Source organism: Epargyreus clarus, unplaced genomic scaffold, assembly GCF_041222505.1.
Source record: "Epargyreus clarus isolate Ecla_fem2 unplaced genomic scaffold, WU_Ecla_fem_2.2 ptg000029l, whole genome shotgun sequence".
Classification (NCBI taxonomy): Eukaryota; Metazoa; Arthropoda; class Insecta; order Lepidoptera; family Hesperiidae; genus Epargyreus; species Epargyreus clarus.
Window position 1 is genome coordinate 11,015,215 of NW_027332235.1, and position 24,344 is coordinate 11,039,558.

The following is a 24,344-nucleotide window of genomic DNA, read 5'->3' on the forward strand; positions in this document are numbered from 1 at the left end:
TTGAAAAAACAGAGTTGCGTGTCTAATATTTGAACCTCGGACCTCTCGTTCGAGAGGCCGAATTTTTTTTATAATATAAGAGTAGCAGACGAGCATGCAGTCCACCTGATGGTTAGTGGCTACTGCCGCCCATGGACATCTGTAATCAACCCTAGATAGGATTAGATATTCCTACCTGAGGTCGGCCACAGATGCGCCGCTACCGCTGAGGACTAAGCTGGAACGCCTCGGAAAAGTCTGTCTCCCTTACCACACCCTTCAAACCGGAACACAGCAGCGCCTAACACGGCTGTTATTAGGTAGAAATAATTTGTAGAGTTTCTAAACCGTTGGGATATCATTGCTTTTTATATATTGATATACAAAAAATGATATTGCAGCCTCTGACTTTTGCAACCTCAAATTTAAAAAATGGAGCGATTTGTTTAACTTAATTCAAAGGTAATATAAAGGTAGATGGATAACAAAAACTTGTAAATAAATTATTTATTCAATGAAGTAATACAAAAGGCATACATTTTAACAGCGAAAAGGTTTATTTGCAACGTAACCCCATTTAAGCTTTTATCTAAAGAATTTACGGTATAACTTTGTTTTTATACGCTAAGAGATTTATGAAAGTTGTTTCGTAGTATGTAAATCTTATATTATGATCGCCATCAGCATAAAATACTAGGTAAGTGTGAAGCGATTTCCCTAAAACGGGTTCCGTATAATAAACCGCAGTGATAGCCTCGTGGTTAAGAAATTCGGCCTCTTGATCGAAGGGTCCGAGGTACAAATCCCACCTATGATTTTTCATAGTTATGTGCGTATTAAAAATGATCACTAGCTAAAACGGTGAAGGAATACATAGTAAAGAAACCTGCATACCTGAGAAATCTAAAAAAAGTTTTCGAAGGTATGTGAAGTCTACCAATATTCTCTTGGCCAGCGCGGTGGACTATGGCCTTATCCTTCTCATTCTGAGAGGAGACGCGTGCCCAGCAGTGGGAGAGAAATGGGTTGATGATAATAATGCTTTTTAGCCAACTGTGAAGGGAAACGTTATACGAGCGTATGTATGTACTCGTATGTCTCATTCTTTTGCATGTCCTACAGTCCAAACGGCTCGACAGTTATTAATATATGAGATATCGCTGGATTCGTCTAAATTGTGCGACTTACATTATTTCCCTTTTCAGATTTCTTTAAGCAGTCGGGCTTTTTCTTAATTCTATGGTAATTATGAGTATGCTATTCAATTGAGTGCTACTCTTTTTTTATTCCACACCTGCACAGAGGGCGCTTTCCATAATGGTAATAAAATATTTTTTATCATTTGAAAATATGGGTGATGGTATTTTCTAATTCGGGTCTTTTACTGTTCGTATGATCCGTTATTCCATTTTTAGTACGGATCCCTAAAATGGGATCAAAGTGATATAAATATGGGATCAAGTACTAGTATAAAGATTTCGTTAATACGGGTATTTTGTTGCTTCTTTTATCTTTATCTTTTGTAATAAAGCTCCTTAATAAGTAAGCTCATTCTATTTTCTGAATATACTGTTATTTTTATCAATTTTCTTATCTTTGAACTGCTATGTAAATTTGTCTGGTCTACGCCTACTGCATTCTAAAAGCGTTGACTGCTGTTTTACTTTGAAGGGTATACATCAGGTGTACCCCTACACCCTAGGGGTACACATGATGTAGGCGTTCTAATTTTAACTGATATTATTTTACAACTTTTTATACAGTGTTGTTACTTACTTGATACTTTTACTTTTTTTTGCAGGAAATTTAACTTTTCATGCAAAATATGACAATTTCAGTTGGTTTTATATAAAGGATAAGTGAAAAATTAATAAAGGTTTAAGTTTGTTGAACTGATGTATGACGTATGACGGAATATTTATATTTTACTGTTTTAAGGAGGAAATAAAACTTTTCTGAACTATGATGGTTTTTAATAGATGGTGGTAGGCCCCCTGTACCATTTTGATGGTGGAGAACTTTTTGACTCTGGACGTACCATTGCCACACCTATTTCTGCTTAATAACAGGAGTGTTAATTGGTGCTGCGTTCTGTTTTGAAGGTTGTAGTAAGATATCCTTGGGCGGCAGTGGCCACATACTTGGACTAGACTCACATTTTTTTTTAATTTTTTTTTATTCTTTTTTATAATATAAGAGTAGCAGACGAGCATGCAGTCCACCTGATGGTAAGTGATTACTGCCGCCCATGGACATCTGTAATCAACCCCAGATAGGATTAGATATTTCTACCTGAAGTCGGAGACAGATGCGCCTCTACCCCTCAGGACTAAGCTGGAACGCCTCGGAAAAGTCTGTCTCCCTTACCACACCCTTCAAACCGAAACACAACAGCGCTGCTGTTATTAGGGAGAAATAGGTGTGGCGGTGGTGCCGCCGGAGTCGAACCACAAAGGGTTCTACCACCGTAAACATACACACACCGTCACATTAACTAATTCAATCTTATAAAAACGTGAACTGCAGTTCATTCCCCACTTTTATTTCAGCCATCTTCAGAACATAAAAAGTACATCTCGTTAGCAACAAACAAGATACTCCATCATCAATCAGTCTCTTGGCAGATTAAGTTGTAAGTTTGTTTTAAGTTGCGAACTTGTACAGATCTTTGTTGCCGTGTGTACACAGGATGCAATGGACGGATTCTGACGAAATGATAATATAACGATATTAACTTGAAAAAGATATTATTGTATATTTGTTTTAGCACAGACGATACATCAGTTAAACATATTATGTATTTGAAAGTATTAGCTGAATTAACAATGTTAGTAAAAACAAAAAATGGATTAGGCTAGTTTGTTGTTGAAAATCATACGAGAGAATCTTTAGAACAAGGAATCTAAATTAAATTGGAATGCAGTAGCATGGTACATAAACGCTATTTATCTTATATATAAAATTCTCGTGTCACTCATGTTAGTTACCGTACTCCTCCGAAACGGTTTTACCGATTTTCACCAAATTTTATATGCATTTATATGCAATTTTATATTAATATTCAGAATTTTTCATACCCCTAAGTGATAAGGGTTGTTCACCCTTAACATTTTTTTTTCTTTTTTTACTTATATGGCAACACGACGATTGCGAGGTCAGCTAGTTTATAATAATAATTAAATAATACAATTATAGTTTATCAGAGATCGATTAATGGAAATATTTAATATGAAGAAATAGTCAAAAGTTGGCCTTTGGTAGGCAAAACATTGAATAGATTAATTATTATTAATAATGGGGGTATATCTCTTTAGATTTTGTATTGCTTAGAAATAGGCGTAATCTCTTTTAATTTTATATTTCTTATAAATATATTTTTAAATAACAATGGTCTATTACCAATTTCACAATATTAGGCGATTATTTAAACCATATCGCTTCAATCTCGTTAGCTGAGATAGCGACATTAGCGACGTCTCACAGAAACTATTACTAGGAAAGTTAAATCACTTTTGTTGCTTCCTTGCAGTCTTAACCAGATTCACTTCTTATTCACCATCATTCACCCGTTTCACCCCGATTCGCTCGCCACATCTGCATCTACTATCTAGCATGTCAATCTCTTGCAAATGGGGTACAATAAACAAAGTTTATCGGAGAAGGGCTATTAAGGCTATTATAAAATGCCAGTGAGTAGTTTCAAATGTATTAAGTGTGTTTAAGCAGAATATTTGATCTTTATAGGAATCGTCGTCGACTCATTATTGTCCCGCTGGGTACGGAAACCTTGATCAAGAGGTCAAGTTTCAACCACTAAGCAATTACTGTCTTTATTATAGAATTGATAGAAGGTGAATATTATAGAAGGTGGTAGAACCCTTTGTGGTTCCACTCCGGTGGCACCACCGCCACACCTATTTCTGCCTAATAACAGTTGTGTTAAGCGCTGCTGTGTTCTGGTTTGAAAGGTGTGTTAAAGGCGTTCCAGCTTAGTCCTCAGGGGTAGCGGCGGATCTGTGGCCGACCTCAGGTAGGAATATCTAATCCTATCTGGAGTTGATTACAGATGTCCATGGGTGGCAGTAGCCACTTACCATCAGGTGGACTGCTTGCTCGTCTGCTACTCATATTGTAAAAAATATTATTGCTTATTTGCTTAGTAAAGAAAAATCGGGTAAAACGTTGAAAAATAAGTTATGTTTACAAGAAAAAATATGGTTGTTATTGTAAAATTCTTAGTGATTCAGATGTGGAACGTTTTCTTGTTTGCCTGAGCATGCCACCACTTAATGGTAAGAGGCTACTGCCGCCCATGGCCATCTGTAATGAACCCCAGAGAAAAATGGATTCCTATCTGAGATCAAAGGATCCATCATCTATAAAGATAAATGCGATACTACCCCTGAGGACTAAGCTGGAATGCCTCGGTAAACTATGTCTCCCTTAGCACCTCCTTGAAACCAGAAGCACAGCAGCGCTGAACACTGCTGTTATTAGGCAGAAATACGCGTTGGGGTGATGCCGCCGGAGCCACAAAGAGTTTACCACTTCAATCATTTGCCACTTTAATTACATAAATAAAATTATAATTGTAAAATGTATATTGATCTAATTATAACATTAATTATTGTAGGTGATAGTAAATATTTAATGCATATGATTAATGCAGGAATTATGGGTTAATTATCAAAAATGAAATCGCAAAACAAATTAAAACTGTGTACTATATGTGAATTTGCATGTTAGTTATCAATCGTTTAGCATAGTAAATTTAATTAACTATTTATTGTACAACTATGAACATGACGTAGTCATTAGTATGAATTTGTGCTTTTTTAAAGCAGTGATAGCCTAGTGGTTAAACACGGCCTCTCATTCGAGGGGACCGTGGTTCAAATCTCAGTCACTCTTATTTTTTAAAGTTATGTGTATTATAAATTAATGATCACTTGCTGTAACGGCGAAGGAAAACATCGCAAGGAAACCTGCGTACCTTAGAATTATAAAATAGTTTTCGAAGGTATGTGAAGTCTACCAATTTGCTCTTGACCAGCGCGGCGGACTATAATCTAATCCTTCTCATTCTGAGAGAAGACCCGTGCTCAGCAGCGGGACAGTAATGGTTTGATGATAATGATTGTGCTTTGTTCATTATAGTCGAACCAAAAAGGGTTCTACCATCGTCAAATTTGTTTTAAATGTGTATTTAAATATGGAAATACTTTTGTTATTCGAGTTAATTAAAACGCTCAATGAGTATAACAAATCATTTCAATATGTTTGCTTTTGTTTATTTTGTTCCATAAATGAAATTCAGTTTTCAAAATGCTAATTTCAGGAAACAGTAGTATTCCGATCAAATAATTCAGTGCAGCTATTTGATATTTAAATAAGCCAATATGCTACCAAATATTATTATTCGGTTTAGAATCACAAAGGAAAATATACATTAAAATTAAATATAATAGAATAACAGGAATAAATAAATAAGTAATTTACATGAAATATATTGCTATTATATGTATTCTATATATATATATTTTTTTTATAATATAAGAGTAGCAGACGAGCATGCAGTCCACCTGATGGTAAGTGGCTACTGCCGCCCATGGACATCTGTAATCAACCCCAGATAGGATTAGATATTCCTACCTGAGGTCAGCCACAGATGCGCCGCTACCCCTGAGGACTAAGCTGGAACGCCTCGGAAAAGTATGTCTCCCTTACCACACCCTTCAAACCGGAACACAGCAGCGCTTAACACTGCTGTTATTAGGTAGAAATAGGTGTGGCGGTGGTGCCGCCGGAGTCGAACCACAAAGGGTTCTACCACCTTCCAAAATATATATCTATATGTATGTACGTACATATAAGGGCTCAAAAGAGATGTTTAAGTTCAGAGCATATGTAGTTCAAAGGTCATTCTGGCTGGAATCGAATCTGGAACTTTCCTTGAATAGTGAGTTTAGTATAGAAAATTTTGAAGAATTATCAAAAACCGATGATAATACACGATTTTAATAATAATGGGGTGCTCTTCGAACTTGATAAATGGTATTTACTGTTCCTTAATTGATTTAGTTGATTTCCTTTAATTGATTTTATCATAAAATCGTGTTTTTTAGTTTATGAACTATATTTTTTATAATAAGTAGCAGACGAGCATGCAGTCCACCTGATGGTAAGTGTTACTGCCGTCTATGGACATCTGTAATCAACTCTAGATAAGATTAGATTCCTATCAGAGGTCAGCAATCGATACATTGCTACCTTTGTGAACTCAGTTGGAACATGACATACAAACACAGCAACATTGCTGTTATAAGGCAGAAATCGTTGTGGCGGTGGTGCCGCCGGAGCTGAAACACAGAGGGATCTATCAACTTCAATGTAAGTAATCAAAAATAATCTGATATTAATTTTACTCAAACGCACACGTTTATACTATGTATTTTAACATAGATTAGTATACTTAATCTAGTGTGATCCAAATATAAATATCTGGATCACAGCTGCCAAATTGAAGCTTCCCATGCCTGAAATTGTTAGTGTACTGTGAGAGGATTATAGAACTACTTGATAAGGGAATTATTATTGTTTATCCTGTGTTTTGTCTATAGCATGAATTCATTATCATTATCATCATTAACAACAATGTCATCATCAACTACATCATTAACGTTATCCTCAAAATATACAACAACAGTAACATATTAATTATCATCATCGTTATTAAGGCGTCTAAATTAAATTTTGAAGTAAAGGATTAAAATTTGTCCTGGGTTCGATTTTTTGTATCTTACTGTACCGGAAAACCCTTTTTTCTTTCATGACAATGGTATTTTTTTTTGTTTACGAGACGGAAACCTTCTAAAGGTACTCTATGCCATGGGAGCGACACAGGGTTATGTAGGATTCTTACTGCACTTAAACCCCACGGTAGATCCTCGGCGCTTCGTAAAGTCCGGGATCTCTAAAGGAACGCAACCGGAGTCTTCTTAGTGCGTTGCCTCGGCGGGCTCCGCCCAGATGAGCATGACGCTCGCCACATCTCGCGTCTCTTGTACACGAGGGTATGAGACCACACATACAGCCGTCCTTCCCGGGGTCACTGGCCGGGCGGTTCGAGCTTCCACTCTTGCCACCTACAACCCCGGAAGCCCCTTTTAGTCGCCTCTTGCGACAGGCAGGGGTATTGTAGTCCTATTCTGGTCCCGAAACTATAGACTTACCTTTAAAATTAAATTATACTCCTCCAATAATTGAAGACGGTAGTTACATAAAATATCAATTAAAAGTAGAACGGTTTAACCAAATGCAAATGTAAATGCAGCCTTAATTAAGCTGTAATCCACTTACTATTCGTTCGATGTATGAGTTCAATTTGGCAAGTCCGTTCTTTAATTACTTTTACTATGAACCTAAAAGTTTAGTTTCGTTAACTCTTTTTGTGTTTAACTTTATATATTCTTTATTTAATTTATCCTTGCAAAGATTTTGTATTTTTATGCAATAATTATTATGCAATATATGCAATATTTTAAGAAATTAATCACTTACTACAACGGTACAAAAAACGAATAAGCCTTGATGCCTGAAAGTTATTTAAATAATAGTTGTCAAAGTCATGTAAAATCTACCAATTCGAACTTGGCCAGCTCGATGTACTAAACCTCAACCTAAACTAACTTGTTTTAAAGATTTTAAGTACTTAAACATGATCATCGTAAGGGCAAACCACTCCATGTTTTTTAAGTTATAATCTGCTAGACTTGGCACTTCACTGCATAAAATATATTTTGTCTCTAATCTCAGATTTGCCTATAAAATCCATACAAATACGAGCAGCCGTTTAAAATTTAGCCATAATTATCAAAACGAGTATACACAATGCAAATAAGCATACTTTTGAATTGAAAACACAGCAGCTAGAAATTACACACCAATTAAATTTAATTGCAAAGAGCCTGCAATGTTACCAAGTGCACTAACTAAAAAGAGTTATTTAAATAAATAACTCGTAACTAAAGTACTTCTCTCAACTCCACTTCGAATATGTCGATGTTGAATTTGGCAGCGTTTGCAGGTTTTTAATTAGTTTTACTCGGTGCGACAATTAAGGGCTGTGAATAGGCGTCTTTATTTAGCTTAGCGTTAGCGCAATTGAGCTAAATCCGCTAAATGTTTTACACTCGATGTAACTGTTCTGAGATTTTATTGTTAATATTTTGCACTTTATTATAAGCTTGGTTTTATCCTTAAAGCTTAGCTTATATGTTTAAAGAACTATTAAACTATAGATTATGATAATCAGGATACCGTAACAGTAGCTTTTGCTTACACAATCACATATTTCACTTGCATTCTTGTTTGAAAAATACTATAAAGTGCATATTATCATTGAATTTCATTAAAGTCATAGCAAATGGATATCATTTAGAGTTTCATCAATTATCGTAATTGAATATTGTTTTGTATGGTTTACTTATTTGAAGAATCTACGTACCTACAATAAGCAACCCGACTATTCATATAAAGGTAATTTTTTATAAGGTTGAAGTAGCAAACAAGCTTGCACTCCGCCTATAGAGATCTGTGACAAACTTCATATGGACCAGGGGACCTGAATCAATGTGATTCCATACCTAAGGACTAAGATTACCGCCTCATGTATAAGTCACCAAAATGCAAGAACTTCTTCACGCTATAAATAGGTTTGGCGGTGACGTCACCCCGGACGAACAGTAGGTACTCGTTTTACCACTCATCTGGGTAAATATATTATTATATAACCCGATTGAATAATAGAACACTAAATGAGAATTTATTACAAAAAGCACAAACTAAAAACTTGCTACAGGATGTAACGTAAAGTTCTCTTTCCTTTTCCCCTTAAACCTACTTCCGAACTTGTCGAACTTTAATTTGGCACCGTTCGCAGGTTTTAATTAGTTTTACTCGGTGCGACATTTAAAGACCGTGAATGGCGTCTTTATTTAGCTTTAGCGTACCTTCACAAAGTTATTTTTTTAACTGAGAATTTTACACTTGAAGTAATTTACTCGTACATGCTATTTTTATGTACGTATCCAGCGTTATGTGGTTGTCGGGCCCGAATACCACCACTCCCTCTTTTTCAATTAATATTGTAAAAGGCGACTAAAGCACTATAGGTAGCAGAGAGTTCCTGTGTAACTATGGTATCTACTGCGGACATCAATACGCATGCCAGGCGCGGTGAGTATGGCAAAAACCCCTTTAGGTAGGGCCTGTGTCCTGCAGTAGACGATAAAAATCGAATGGGTGAAAGATTTTTTTGTCAAGTGATAGTGAAGTTTAGGATATTTTATTGCCATGATTTAATCATACTTACACTTTAGGATTCATGAGTAAAAACATAGGCCTTCTTCGTCAGTCGGGTAAAAATATAATGAACAAAATATTTCTTCAATAATTTCTTTTCTAATTTCATTTAGGTCGCTTCAGTGTTTTAAAAAACCAGTTACTTTACAGTATACTTCACTCCTATTCCGTTTTCTAAAAACAAAATACCTTTTGTAATTAATTAAAGTACAGCTATAAGCGAGTCGCATTGAAAGAAATCAGTACAACATCCACTTCTAATTGAAAATCCATCGAGCTAACTACCTGGGGAACAAAACAAAACAAATGATGGTAATGGATGAAAATTTACAACAATCTAGTACAGTTCAATTGCATTCATTTATCCAGATTAAGTGCATTGTTTCACTTGAAAGCGAGCAGCGATAAACGATGTTATCGCTTAGCAAGAATTTCTAATGGAATCGGATAGTAATCTCTTTGTTGTGTAGGGTTCCTTAAGCAGTGGTTATAGCTATCATATTATTTGTATTATTTGCATAAAAATAAAACACAGTTACGTGTAAGGGATAGCCCTACACGTTAAGGCTGCATTACGCCAGCCCTACACCGTGCTCACGCTGCATTGTGCCTTCACGGAACGACCAACGCTGACGAGGCGTGTCGCTCGCGCAGGTGCCCGTCCACCATGGGAACAGTTCACCTGCATCGCGGAAAGTGACTCTACTTATCACATCATTTTTTTTTTGTTACAAGTTGTGTATAATTTGTGTTGTGTAAAATAAACGTATTAATTCGTTCGCGAAATAGACTATTTCAATTCTTTCCACGACGACCAGCTCCCATAACTACACTGAAAATATTGTTGATGTAATGTTTATATGTCAATATTTTGATTATTTTGAATTGTGTAAGTTTCAAAAGCCTTGGAGATTGAATCACATTAGCTAAAATATAATGTAAATAAAAAAGCCGAAATGTAAATCTTTATGTCGATTGTTAAGCTTCGTAGCAATAGCAGTCAAAAGTCACGTGAAGAATTGATGACAATGAATACTTTTTACTGGCTGTAGCCACAAAACTAAAAATTTAAGCGCATATTCCTATGTAGGCATTATTTAATTATGCTATCTTTTCACTGTGCTGGAGCTCAATTTGTACACTGTTTGCAGAAACAAATACATCCAGTTATTGCTACATACCTTTTAAGTTTCAAAGCTATCTAATATGTTTATAGCGATATTATCGCTTGTAAGTTCTCGGTGGTGAAGCAAGTACTTAAACGGAAATCCTAACGAGGCTAACAATCTGGCGAACGAAACAAATGATAGTCTGACAGATGAAAATTTACAACTATTCAGCATTGTGCTGTTCAGTTTAATTGGATTAATGGGTGGTGAATATAGTGGTGACAGTTTTGTTTGTATTTATGTAACAAATGGTGGTATGTTGCCTTGAGTAGTATTTTACTTAAGTCTTTATAACATTGATGTAGCAATCAATCATGCAGTCCTGGTACCCTTAATATAAGTTTTTACGTTTTTACAAAAATAACTGCTTTTGTATGTGTTTACGTCTTTTCCCATACATTTCCAATCAGCGCCCCTAGCGGACTGTATCAGAACTGATTGGAAATGTGTTCACTAAGTAAGTAAGTACGTAGTATTTGATTTACATCTCTCTTTCAACATCTCTACGTCTATCTGCAGGCTTGGTGGCTACTTCGAATTCATAATAAAGAATATGCTTTTCAATACTAAAATGCCTATGGTATTATAATTGAACGAGTCAATGTTAGTTATTTTGTCCCTGTACTTCCGGGACCAGAATAGGGCTACGTATCCACTGCCTGTCGTAAGAAGGTACTAAAAGGGGGCTTCCGGAGTAGCGGGCGGTGAGAGTGGGAGCTCGAACCACCAGCGACCCCGGGAAGCGACGGCGGCATGTGTGGCCGCGTGCCGTTGTGCACCCCGGACGTTTTGGCGTGCTTATTACCTATGTCTCAGGAAGGCCTATGTCCAGAGTGGACCTCAAAAGGCTGATGGAAGGATGGCTGGATGCTCACCTAGGTGGAGCCCGACGGGACGGCTCAACGCAGCTCCGAGGACGGCCACCGGAGGGGTTGTAGTACGCGAAGAATCGCACATAACCTCGTGTTGCGCCCACGGCACAGTGCACCCTTTAAAGGTGTCTCCCCGTTATCAAAAAAGGCAAGTACCTATTTACATTTTTAAAAGAGTTTTTGTAAAAGCAAAGATAGGAGAAATATTTGACTAAGTGTGAGTCGATTCCGCATATGGAGGGTTCCGTACCATATTTTTTGTTGTATTAGATAGATTTGATAAAACGCGTAGAAAATGTGTTGTGAAAATTTGAACATTCTTCTTATTTCGGTTTAATGAATAAAACAAAAAAGAAACGCCGAATAGCGGTTTCTTTTATGCCAACCCCAATTTATTTTCAACATTTTGTATTTTAGCATTTGTTATAGTTTTAAAATTGTTATATTTCTAAGACAAGAAACCCTTGATCCACTTTAAGTTTTGTTATCTATTAAGTAACGAAGTCATAGCAAGCTTCTTGGAATCGAGCTTTTTGTAAAGTAAAGAGAGGACGAAAAACGAAGACATTTAATTTTCTTTGAAACGCGATACGACGGAGGAATGTTACTAGATTTTTGTCTTTTAGATCTGATATTACAGACGTTATTTGAGCGAAAGGAAAAGAAAAATTTTGAGTCTACTTATAGAGCTGTTTTCGGATGTTTGATTAAAAATTAAAACCTTTTTTATTCAATAGATGTAAGGACCATGCAGTCTACTTGATGGTAAGTGGCTACTGCTGCTCGTGGACATCTATAATCAATCCCAGATTATAGTTCTACCTAACGTCGGTTAGTTGGTATGTCTCGGATAAGTACGTCTTACCACACCCTTCAAATCAGAAACGCAGTGCGTAGCACTTTTTTTATAACGTAAAGAAAGGTACGTAATGTAAACGGTGGTACTCCTGCAGTCGAACCACAAAGGACTCTATCATCTTCAAACTGTTTCCATGTGAAGTATTTTTGGTACATAGCGAAATCACTATGTCAAATGGCAGGTCAAAATAAATTTATAAAGGTTAAGAATATACTTCGGAAAATTATAAAAATAACGTAGATACGAAAGGAACGTTCGCAAAAAGAATTACGATAAAATCTAGCCTGCCTTCTGCGAAAATGTGGACAGATTGATTATTGATAATGAACATTAGTTAACGCCTAAATGACGCTGCTTCATTTCAACATTGTGTCATTGATACCTTCATCGAATAAGTAATTTAGAAATTGTAATGAGGGTGGATTGTACCATGTAACTTTATCCGTTACAAAAGCCTACATGGGTTGCATCATCATCATCATTATTATCAATAAGCTATTTTCAAAATAATTCTATACCTGAAGCCAAATAAAATAGTTCGCGAAATGAATGTGGACAGATTGATTATTAATAATGGACGTTAGTTATAGCCTAAATGACGCTCCTTATTTTTAACATTGTATTAAGAAAACGACTTAATTTTAGATGCACTTCATCTTATTTGATACCTTCTTATTTGAAGGTAAAATAAGCACCTTATTTAGAAAACGTCAATAAGTACCTAATTTAGAAAACGTATTGAGGGTGGATTGCACCATGTAACTTTATTCGTTACAAAATTCTCTAATGGTTGCATCATCACCATTGTTATAACAACAAGCTATTTTCAAAATAGTTGAATACCTACAACCAAATACAATAGTTCGCGAAATTATCAAAAGAACGTAGATACGAAAGGAACGTTCCCAGAAAGAAAATTGCGATAAAATCTAGTCTGCCTTTCTCGTGTTGCAATTCTGTTCTTTAATCTAGATCAGTCTGCATCAAATGAGTGGAGCGGAAACACGGAAGATATCTCAGTCACGCTCCGAGGACTTTCTAGATAGATTTAAAACGGGAATTCGGTCTAGATGTGTATTTGGATCTATCTGGCATAGTACCCGATTTGTGTGATCGCCTACTAGAAAGTGTCTTTTGACCTTTATTTGCGAAAATGTGGACAGATTGGTTATTAATAATGGACATTAGTTAACGAGTAAATGACGCTTAATTTTAACATTGTGTTAAGAAAACGACTTAATTTTAGATAATATCATCTTATTTGATGCCTTCATCAAATTAGTCATTTAGAAAACATCTTAAGGGAGGATTGTTCTATGTAACTTTAACCGTTACAAAAGCCTTCATGGGTTGCATTATTTTGGTTAATGTTAACATGTTAAGTAAAACAGTTAACTTACACTTAACTTAACGTTAACTCGTCATTTCGCTCGGTTAATGTAAATAACATTAACCGAGCGAAATTTTGGCAACTTCCATATCTTTATATTTTTTCATTCTTCATTATAATCCTTACTAATATTAATAATTCGAAAGTAACTCTGTCTGTCTGTCTGTCTGTTTGTCTCTTCTTCACGCCTAAACCACTGAACCGATTTTTATGAAATTTTGTACAAAGATAGTCTAAAACCCGAGAAAGGACATAGGATAGTTTTTATCCCGGAAATCCCACGGGAACTAGGGATAGCGATCAAAGATCTATTAATCGGAGAATCGATCTTTTGGACCAAAAAGTCGATTATTTTAATCGATATTAGTAAGGATTGAATCGTAAACTATGCATTTGATCAAGTGATGATCTTTAGAAAAGTTGTTGTTCATGAGCCCACGAAGGTTTCAGACTTGGTACGACCAATTTTCGCCAGATGGCGCCACTGTCATACCAATGAAGGTACGAATTTTCAGTTTTGTGTATGTTAGTATGTCATATTATTTCTTTTAATTACAATTATAAAAACGCTTTCTACACTCACAGCCCCACACTATTCCCTATATCGTGGTGCTATGGACACACACAGAGACAATTACACAAACACCCAGACCCAGAAACAGAAACCTAAATTAATCATTTCGATTTCTGTCTGGCGGGTTATCGAACCCGGGATCCTCTGCGCGTCAGACCGGTATGGTGACCACTCCGCCATTAGAAATTATATTGATGACAAGTAACATGGTGCAACATCATTGTCAAATTCCATTGTTATCGTTAAAGTCATTGTTATTGTTCACTTTAACGGGCTTTCGATGAAACCCACCCTATGAAGAACTTTTTATTAATATTTGAAAGAACCTATTATTTCAATCCAAAGTCAAACCTAGATTATATGCCTACCAGACTGTTAACAGAGCAATTGCAACAGATAGTTGTTTGGAATTCAATAAATGGCTACTAACTGGGGACTGCGTGAAATTAATCGCTCGTTTGTGGTCTGCCTTTGTCTCTGTGAGGAGCGTAAATTGTAGGTAGCATGTCTGTTGAACTCTAGTTGCAATAAAATTATATTATGAGTACGTCTGGTTATCAACCTAGATAGGATTAGATATTCTTACCTGAGGTCGACCACAGATGCGCCGCTACTGAGGACTAAGCTGGAATGCCTCGGAAAACTATGTCTCCCTTATCACACTCTTGACACCAGAACACAGCAGCGTTTAACACTGCTGTTATGAGGCAGAAATAGGTGAGGTGGTAGTGTTACCGAAGGCTTACCACAAAATGACTGGATGGTGTATAGGTTACTTAAAACGGGAATTACGATGGTCATAAACGTTTGTCATGAAACGAACGTCGGGGGAAATCATGGGAATGTGTATGATCATTTTGGGAATTTTCACTGACGTGGTTCGGATGTTACGTTTTTATGCAAGTACAACTACTAACAAATGCTTGCAGTTCACCTGATGGTAAGTGGCTACCGCCTCCCATGGATATCTGTAATCAACCCCAGATAGAATTGGAGAGCCTACAAAGGTGGGCAGATGCGTTACTTATAATAACGGAATTTGAAAAGCGGTAGAACGAATATGGTTCGACTGAGGTGGTATCACCGTCACACCTATTTTTAATGTAAGCAATGTAGCTTTTGGTTGAAAGGGTGTGAATACCGGTTGTGTCACATAAGACGCGACTATCTCAGTCCTCAGGAGAAACAACGCATTTGTGGTAGGTTTCAGATCGAACCACTATTTTATATGTACAGATACAGTTATTCATAGGCGGCAATAACATAGTATCCATGGAATCTGCTCGATTGCCACTGCAATATAATAATAAAAAAAATCTCTCCCTTGCTACTGTTATTATTAAGCAAAAATAGATATGACGGTGGTGCCTGCGGAGTCGAAGCTCCAGCTTCTACCATTGCATTATATTGCTATATCTCACGATAAGGCATACGGGTTACCTGGTGGAAAGCAGTCATCGTCGCCTATAGACATTTGCGACACCAGAGAAGTCGCCAATGCATCGCCGGTTATGAAGGAGAGCTCTTTTTGCACCCCTTTCCACCTTTCATTCCATCTATCAGACTTTAAGAATCCACTGCTGGATATAGGCCTCCCCTAATCTGCGCCACTCCGACCGGCCTTAAGTCGTCTGAATCCAGCGGCTACTCGTCATCCACTTCAGGTCATTACTCCATCTAGTCGGGGGGTGTCCTGTACTCCATTCCCGACGTGGTCTCCCATTCGAGGACCTTCCTACCACCTTTCATTATTACTCAGTAATATATACAAAATGTAAATATATAAGACTTATTTATTAACTCGTAAACGCTCTGATGAGATGTATCGCCGAGGGAAATCAGGGTTTAGCGGTTAAGAATATAAATTGGGTCCATTTAGGCAATTAACAATGGTCGTGGATTCGTATTGCAAAATGCTGAGGTATTTTGTCTTTGTCACACTATTTGATGTTTGATTAAATTGTGTTTATTTTTAACACGCTTTTATTAGCTTGGATTGTATGTATGTACGTAACAGAGTAACGGAATCTTTGAACCCGATTTCTATCCACTTTGAACGTTCAGTTTAATTCAAAATTTTGAAGAATTATCAAAAACCGATGATAATACACGATTTTAATAATTTTGTACCATTGTCCTTATCAACATCCTCAAGATTAACGATTTTCGAGGCGAAATTGTTCAAGCGCCTTACAAAAAGTTCATCGCAAGTTACTAGATTGCAAATAATTATTGCCTTTTAGTTTCAATAACTGCGTAACTGTTATAGCATGAGTTTTAGTTTAGAAAATAATAATGTTATTTCCCTATAACTCAAATGTTCTGAATCATATATATAATGCCCTCTTGTAGAATGATTTTTAGGATTCCGTACTCAAAGGTTAAAACGAAACCCTCCGCTGTCTGTTCGTGTGTCACTGGGCTTTATCTCTTAAACCGTAATAGATAGACACTTGATTTTTTTACAAATGATGCATAATGGTGGTCGCTATAACAACAAATACTAAAAATTAACAAAATAAGTATAGTTCAAAGAACTAAAAAAACACGCTTTTATGATAAAATCAACTAAAGAGTAGAAAATAATTTTCAATCTAAGAATCAATTAAGGAACAGTAAATAGTATGATTGTAGAAAAAGTGTGGGGCGCTTTTCGAACCTGATAAATGGAGCACCCCACGCTTTTTTCACAATTATACTATTTACTGTTCCTTAATTGATTCTTAGATTTTATTTTATACTATACTATATGATTTTATACTATATTTGTTATTTTCACTGCAGTAACTAACATATTCCCAATAACAATTAAGTATTCTAGATTTCAAAAGATTACATTTTATTTTTGATAAGTTGAAAAAAAAACTTATTTCTCTCTAATAACGGCAGTTTTAAGCGCTCATCTGTTCTGGTTTGAAGAACGTGGTATTGGAGACATCCTTTTTGAGGCGTTCCAACTTAGTTCTCAGGGGTAGCGGCGCATCTGTGGCCGACTTCAGGTAGACATATCTAATCCTATCTGGGGTTCATTACAGATGTCCATGGGTACCAGTATCCACTTACCATGCATGCTTGTCTGCTACTCCTATAGTATTAAAAACATCAAAAATGAAGCCATCATTTTATCTTACGATTGAGAATGCATCTGTAACCGCCTTAGAATATGCTCTACATATTTCGAGTTGATCACATATGACCATGGGCGGCAGTTACCACTTATCATTAGGTAATGTAAGCTCATTTTATATGCCAGTGATATAAAAAATCTATTGATTTATGTAAATCAAGTATACTTGAATAGGCATCTTCTAGCGTGTAATATCTTACATAACATTTGAACTATTACATCGCATTCTCCTACCAGTATGTAGTAAATGATATATTAACATTTCTTTACAATCTATATTTTGCAGATATCACAAAAATTTGACCCAATATTTTACAAGCACAATACGCAGTATTTACATTTATTACACAGATTCAATACGTGACGCGGGATATTTGATACGCAAATACGCGGCACTCGATTTGTTCTTACTACGCCAGTCACATTCGGTTCGGACGCGTATCGCCTTACAATGGGCGTATTATTTTACACAAATTGAACCGTCGACGCCGTTTTTAACGGCCATTTTTTGTAATGCCCAAAAAAGTTCTGGTGGAAATAATTTCGACAGTTAATTAATTTGATGTTTATTACAATTATGTGGTTTTGGCCGCGTGTTTTTTTATAAGTATGAAATTTATACATATATTGCTAGTGGTAAATTGGATTATTTTTTTAAGAAATTTGAGTTCTTGTTGCTGTTTACTTTTTACGAAACTAGTCACTGCTACCCATATAATTAAGGAGTTGTGTATTTCTTATTAACTTTTAAATGACAAATTTTCCTTTTTTATTATAAAGAAGTAATGAGCGAACATAAAGCCCACCTCATGTTAAATGTATTATCATTTAACATGAGGATTACATGTGTAATCAACCTTAGATAAAATTAGAATCTTACCCGTTTAGTATTGTGCTTATACTACATAGTATTGCATATGTAATTTCAAAATTAAAAGTTAGTCATGTTACATCACAAGGAAAGATGGATTTCTCGTCTCAATAGCCACATTTTACATGAGGCAATCCAACAAGGTCAGCTCCTGCTACTTCTTAGGGTCAGCCACTCTGCAACTTACACTGATCGACTTAGGTAGAATCGGTAACATAGACAGTACATTAAAAGTATTCGATACGCAAGTCACATTCAATTCGAAGTTCGCACGCGTATTGACTCACAATAGGCCCATTATTTTACTCAAATTGAAATGTCAGAGCCCCATTCAACAGACTTTTCGTGGAGTTCCCAAATATTTCCGGTTCGAAGTTACTGAATAGAAACTTGAGGGTCGAAATTATTTTCTTCACGTAGCGAAAAAAAGTTATTTAAAAAGAACTTTCAAGTTTAGTAAGTATGTAGGTAGGTACTATTTTGTTGTGCTCTAATACTGTATTGTACATTTAAAGGTGCTACTTTATGAAATTAAAGTACAAAATGGGCAAGTGGACTGATGAAGTGACAGCAGATGTTCACTGGTCTTCTCTCAGAACGAGAAATATTGCTAGACTTCATAAACCTCATAGAACTTATTTTTGAGACTCTCAGGTGTTAAATTTCGTCTTGATGTTTTCTTTCATTTTATAAGTACTTAAGTAAATGATAATTAATTTTTAAGATGGACAACTTTATAAAAATCCGAACCTAGATTCAAGTACGAGTTAAATTTGCTCTCATTAATTGTTCTTTTCTGGTGAATTATTTCGAAAATATATTTAAGTAATTTGTGTGACTACTCTGACTCGTAGAAGGCTCTGTATACTTACGCCTTATAGACATTTACCTAAATGTTAAATTATGATTTCGCTTTGGCTACAACCTTTACACGAGTACTAAAACCCTAGTGAGAGGCTTTGAATATAAATAAAGTCGATTTATTTCCTTTTTTATAACAAGTCTTTCAATATACTTTGTATTATGTACTAAAGTCGTAATGTGTGATGACTATACGGCTATTAAACTAGATGTTATTCTACCACTGAGTCCGTTAAATTACCTAACTTTAAGTTTATTAATACACGAGATTTTGCCCGCGGCTTCGCTCGCGTTACGAAGTAATATTTTCATCCCCTATTTTATCCCCTTGGGGGTAGAATTCATCAAAATCCTTTCTTAGCGGATGCCTACGTCATAACATCTACCTGCATGCCAAATTTCAGCCCGATCCGTCCAGTGGTTTGGGCTGTGCGTTGATAGATCACTATGTCAGTCAGTCACCTTTGAGTTATACATATTTACATTTGTGTCATTTTTCTACTTATCCTAATATTTGAAGTAGGTAATAATACTTCCTTATATGAATATAATTATTCATGTTTTATTGCAGTAAAAATGAGCATAGAGTCCACCTCATGATTAGTGGTCAATGACTTGACTATAGTGTTATTTGTATAATGTTATATATTATGTCTCAATCTTTGACAGGCTCTCTAGCTTGACTTGGCGGATTTTAACATATAAGGTCTCTTAATTGTTATTTTTAAGACGTAATTTTACATACGATCTATTTGACTGTTGTACAATAGATAACCTGTTATGTCACGTATTAAGAGTATATTTATATATGAAGGTGGTAGAACCCTCTGTGGTTCGACTCCGGCGGTCCCACAGAGGGTCACACCTATTTCTACCTAATAACGGCAGTGTTAGGCGCTGCTGTGTTCCGGTTTGAAGGGTGTGGTAAGGTAGAAAGAGTTTTCCGAGGCATTCCAGCTTAGTCCTCAGGGGTAGCGGCGCATCTGTGGCCGACCTCAGGTAGGAGTATCTAATCCTATCTGGGCTTGATTACAGATATCCAAGGGCGGCAGTAGCCACTTACCATCAGGTGGACTATATGCTCGTCTTCTACTCCTATATTATAAAAAAATGTAATATGCACATACAATTAATTAATTAGTGAGTGTGTTCCTTTTTCATAAAAATAAAACAAAATTCTAATTATCAGTTTTTATTCTCTCATAAAATTTAAAGCAATTGCTTCTCCAAAAGTCACTATATCGTACAATCTATTTACAATTACAATCTAGAATCAGCATAATTACAAAATCAAGTAACTCTTATAAAATGTAATAAGTATAAATTGTTCCGATAAAGAATGTCTTTCAAAATGACGGCTTTTTCAGATGATTGAAGTAGCTAATGAGTATGCTTTTTTTTATTTATTTATTTATTGTTTAATGTTAAAATTTGATGGCAAGTGGTCATTACCACCCATAGATAAAGTATAGATATCTCACCGCCTTGTAATTGAAGGAAGCCATTAAATGACTTAAACAGCTGACAATTCTGTCAGGCGTTTAATAGCTGTCATGGTGTAATTAACGCGAAATAATGCCGACATGCGCAGTTAAGACACGAAATCGAAGAAAAAGTGCGAAGAAATATCGTTTCATTCTTAAAGGATTTAAAAACTATTTTTTTTAATATTTTAATTTTTCAAACACGATAATAATTGACAGTGACAATTGTCAAAAGGTTACATTTTCTTGTTAGGAGCGAGTAATCTTTACTAATCTATGTTACCACTCATGAACATCTGACTAACTGTATAGAAATAGGAGTGGAGGTATCCTCCACAGTCAAAAATGCTAGTTTAACCTTTCATATTAAAAATAACTAACATGTAAATAGAAATGTCATTTTGTATTACAATCTTTATTGAAACAAGTTACACAAAAAAATCTTTTAAACTTATAATGAAAATCTAAGTATAAAATTAATTTTAATGTAGTTAAAACGTCTTACTTCAAGGAAGCAATGTTAGGTTATGAATCTAGGAACTAAGACTTTGGGAAACACTGAAATGTATGTACTAATTTATATTTGTAACCAACGAAAAAACTTTGGTCTTCTGTCCGTAAAAAAATGTTTTCCTTTGCCTTTTATTAGCAATTACAACTGTTTATTGTGAATTAAACCTAAATTTTTAAACAATATTAAATGCATCCCAAAATCCAAAGTTTAAACCTAAAAAAATCAACGGGATGCGCTCCGAGAGTACGGGCAGAAGTGAAAATTTAAATATTAACGCTGTGCATTTTTGATATTTTGGAATGGTTAGGGAATAACTTTGCACGACTTGTTATCAGCTTAAAAATACTATCATTTATGTGGTGCAATTCAATATTCATTTATTGCGCTATCATACACAAACATGACAATCCCTCCGTCTTACGAATTTTCGATCAGGTCACCTGTCTGACGCGTTTAACATTTTTTGTTCATCAGAAAAAGTGCACAACGCCCCTAAAGAAATCACTTCAAAAATGTTTATTCATACATAATAAAAGTATAAAATAGCGAACACAATCCTCAAAAGTTAATAAGACGAAAATTGATATGTCCTGTAACATTTAAAATTCATCTAAATGCATTTTCACATAGTTTCAAGCAACTGTATCAATAAAAATCTCATTTGTCTATAATATGCTTAAAATCCTTAGAATAAAAAATACACAGATAAGCCTTCTGTGGAAAGATTTTGGCAAAAATTTTGTTATACGATTTCTAAATTTAAATAATAATACTTCTTTAGAAGTGACTGTGTAATTGGCTGTCTGATTTCTGACTTTCCGTATTCGTGTGAAAACATTCATATAAAGTTTGGTAATGATCAGGAAGTATCAAAGAAATTACAAGAAATGTCAAAAGGGGCCTATTATTGTACTGAATTCTTTGTTGAAGTTTTCATTATACAGAAAGGTACTAATAAAATACCAAAAATATTATGATGGGAATTCTGTGTATTTTCTATATTCTAAGTTAAAACCTTACGATATTTATTTCAGTATCAAAGTTCTATCCTACGTACAAAGTTTTTAAAAACCGTAAAATCAATATAAACAAGAAATTAATTGAGTTGTAAACTCAATAACACACTCATAAAATTCATTTTAATCAACGATTGTCGTTTTTAATCAAATTACATTTATGTTACTTAAAATTAACGAAATAATTTTAAAACTGAAGCATATTTCACAGAGCGGTAAATTCAGTTGAAAAAGTCGATAAGGGCATCACAGGAGTGTCACCTGCGTCTACATTAGCACTTGGAAGGGACCAAGTGGAGCTACCAGCCGCCGTGACTCTAGGACCCATATTGTCGTAGGCTGACTTCAAAAAACACGTCCTACTTCGTCTAGGTAACGTTGACCCACCGCTTAACAAATCCGGAAATTTCTCGTTATGACCAGAAACTTGGACTGATATAAAAATATTTCCATAAGGCGCTGGTATCGCAAATTCAGCGGGTGGTGGTGGGAAGGAACACGGTGGACCTTCGATCGTAATCTGTACTGGCTCCATGCAACGCTGAGTATCTTCGCTTTCCAGCGACATGGACCGCTCAAACATTTCGAAGCCGTACGACGACGCTAAGTCACCACTAGTCCTATCGCAGCTTACAGCTAAAGAAGTATCTAACAGTTTCTTTTCTTGGTCCGTGAAACTTCTACTCGGCGGTACTCTCCGACGTCTGGTCTTCCAACATACACACGCGGCTATGAACCCAGCACCTGTCATAGCGAGCATGGAGCCACCTATCATAAAGAAAGTTGAGTAATCAGGTGCAACGCGCGCTGTTGCTGTTCGCGCTTTGGGTAGGAACAAAGTTAGATATGCACTGGCTTCACCAACAGAACTCTTCGCTACACACTTCCACTCACCAGACAAGTCACTCGTTACATTACTAATAGTCACATTCACCCACTGCGCACTTTTGTTTATAATGTCATCGTTGTACTCGTCGAAATGGTCAGTTTGATACTTATGGATACTTAATTCACTATGCTTACGAGTACTGTTATGGACTTCCGTTTGGTGGAAGGACCAAGTTACCGAGGGCTTAGGGATACCACGCACAAAACATCCGAAAGAGATTTCCGCACCGGATTCCGTTCTAATTACCGTTGGGCTTGAAATTGCTGTTGGTGGACAAACCATATCCTCGTCTTTGAGATTACGCCAGGACACGTGAGCTAGTTTGTCCGGTCCTTTGCAAACGACTTCCTCATTGGCGAGATTACTGCTCAAAAACCATGCATGAAATTCTCTTAAACTGCAATCACAATACCAGGGATTGTCGGATAAAGTTAACGTCTTCAAAACTGGAAGGTTAAACGTATCTTGATGGAGATACGTTAGTAAGTTCTGGTGTACATGAACAGTTTCGAGCGCTCGCAGGTTAACAAAGGCGAACGGATGAACTTTCCGGAGCCGGCATCTCGAAAGTTCTAGCTTCTTTAAATGTAGCAGCTGAGGAAATTGCTCCGCAACTAATTTGCTCAAAGGGTTGTCGTTGAGGACTAAAAGCCGCAAGCGGTCGTTCCCTTTGAATGTATCAGGCGAGAGTTGGATAAGTTCGTTTCTGGAGATGTCTAATTCTATTAATATGCGTAGTTCGCGGAACGCATTCGGGTGTAACGACCTGAGGTTTGTGGCGCTGATGTTTAGGCGTTGTAAGTTCAGTAGTTCTATGCTCGCGAAGGCGTCTTCTTCTAAGGTTTTTAGCGGGTTGTTGTGTAGATCGAGGACTTGTATATCTGTCGCTAAATGAGGTACTCGAGTGAGTCCGGCAGCGATGCATGTCGCGGTCTTCTTCCCGGAAGACCATTTGCAGTGGCACTCTGGGATGTGGCCGCAGTTCAGCCAGTCGCTCCCGGAATGAGTCACGAAGAGCACAATGATCCAGAGCGCGCACCATTGTGCCCGACTGCCCATCTCATATCAAAATCTTCAATCCTCGACCACCTGAAACAAAGTTTTCATATCTTATTCTTTGAAATTATGAATTACCCCAATGCAATTACCCAAATGAAATCTTCGATTTATTGTATAAATCGAAGATTTCATTTACAATAAATCGAATGTACGTATTGTTTATCACAGAATAATCGACTTTAATAAATTAAAGAAAGAGGTTCGCAATTTTAACTGTAAATTTGTGATGAATATTTGTAAAAGCTTGGGAAACTGTATTTATGTTTCTGAAAACAGTTTATTGTTTTTAACTGTTTAACTCTTTCTCTCGTTCCTCG

At 36.1% G+C, this 24,344-nt stretch overlaps 1 protein-coding gene across 1 annotated transcript in view; it reads right to left on the bottom strand.

The window, feature by feature from the left end:
* Positions 1-20,353: 20,353 nt before the first annotated feature.
* Positions 20,354-24,344, bottom strand: part of LOC140754402 (uncharacterized) — a 43,188-nt gene continuing 39,197 nt past the window's right edge. The window contains exon 2 of the mRNA XM_073089407.1: positions 20,354-24,057. Within this exon, the coding sequence (XP_072945508.1) occupies positions 22,285-24,027 (1,743 nt within the window). The 5' untranslated portion in view covers positions 24,028-24,057 and the 3' untranslated portion in view covers positions 20,354-22,284. The remainder of the gene's footprint in view (positions 24,058-24,344) is intronic.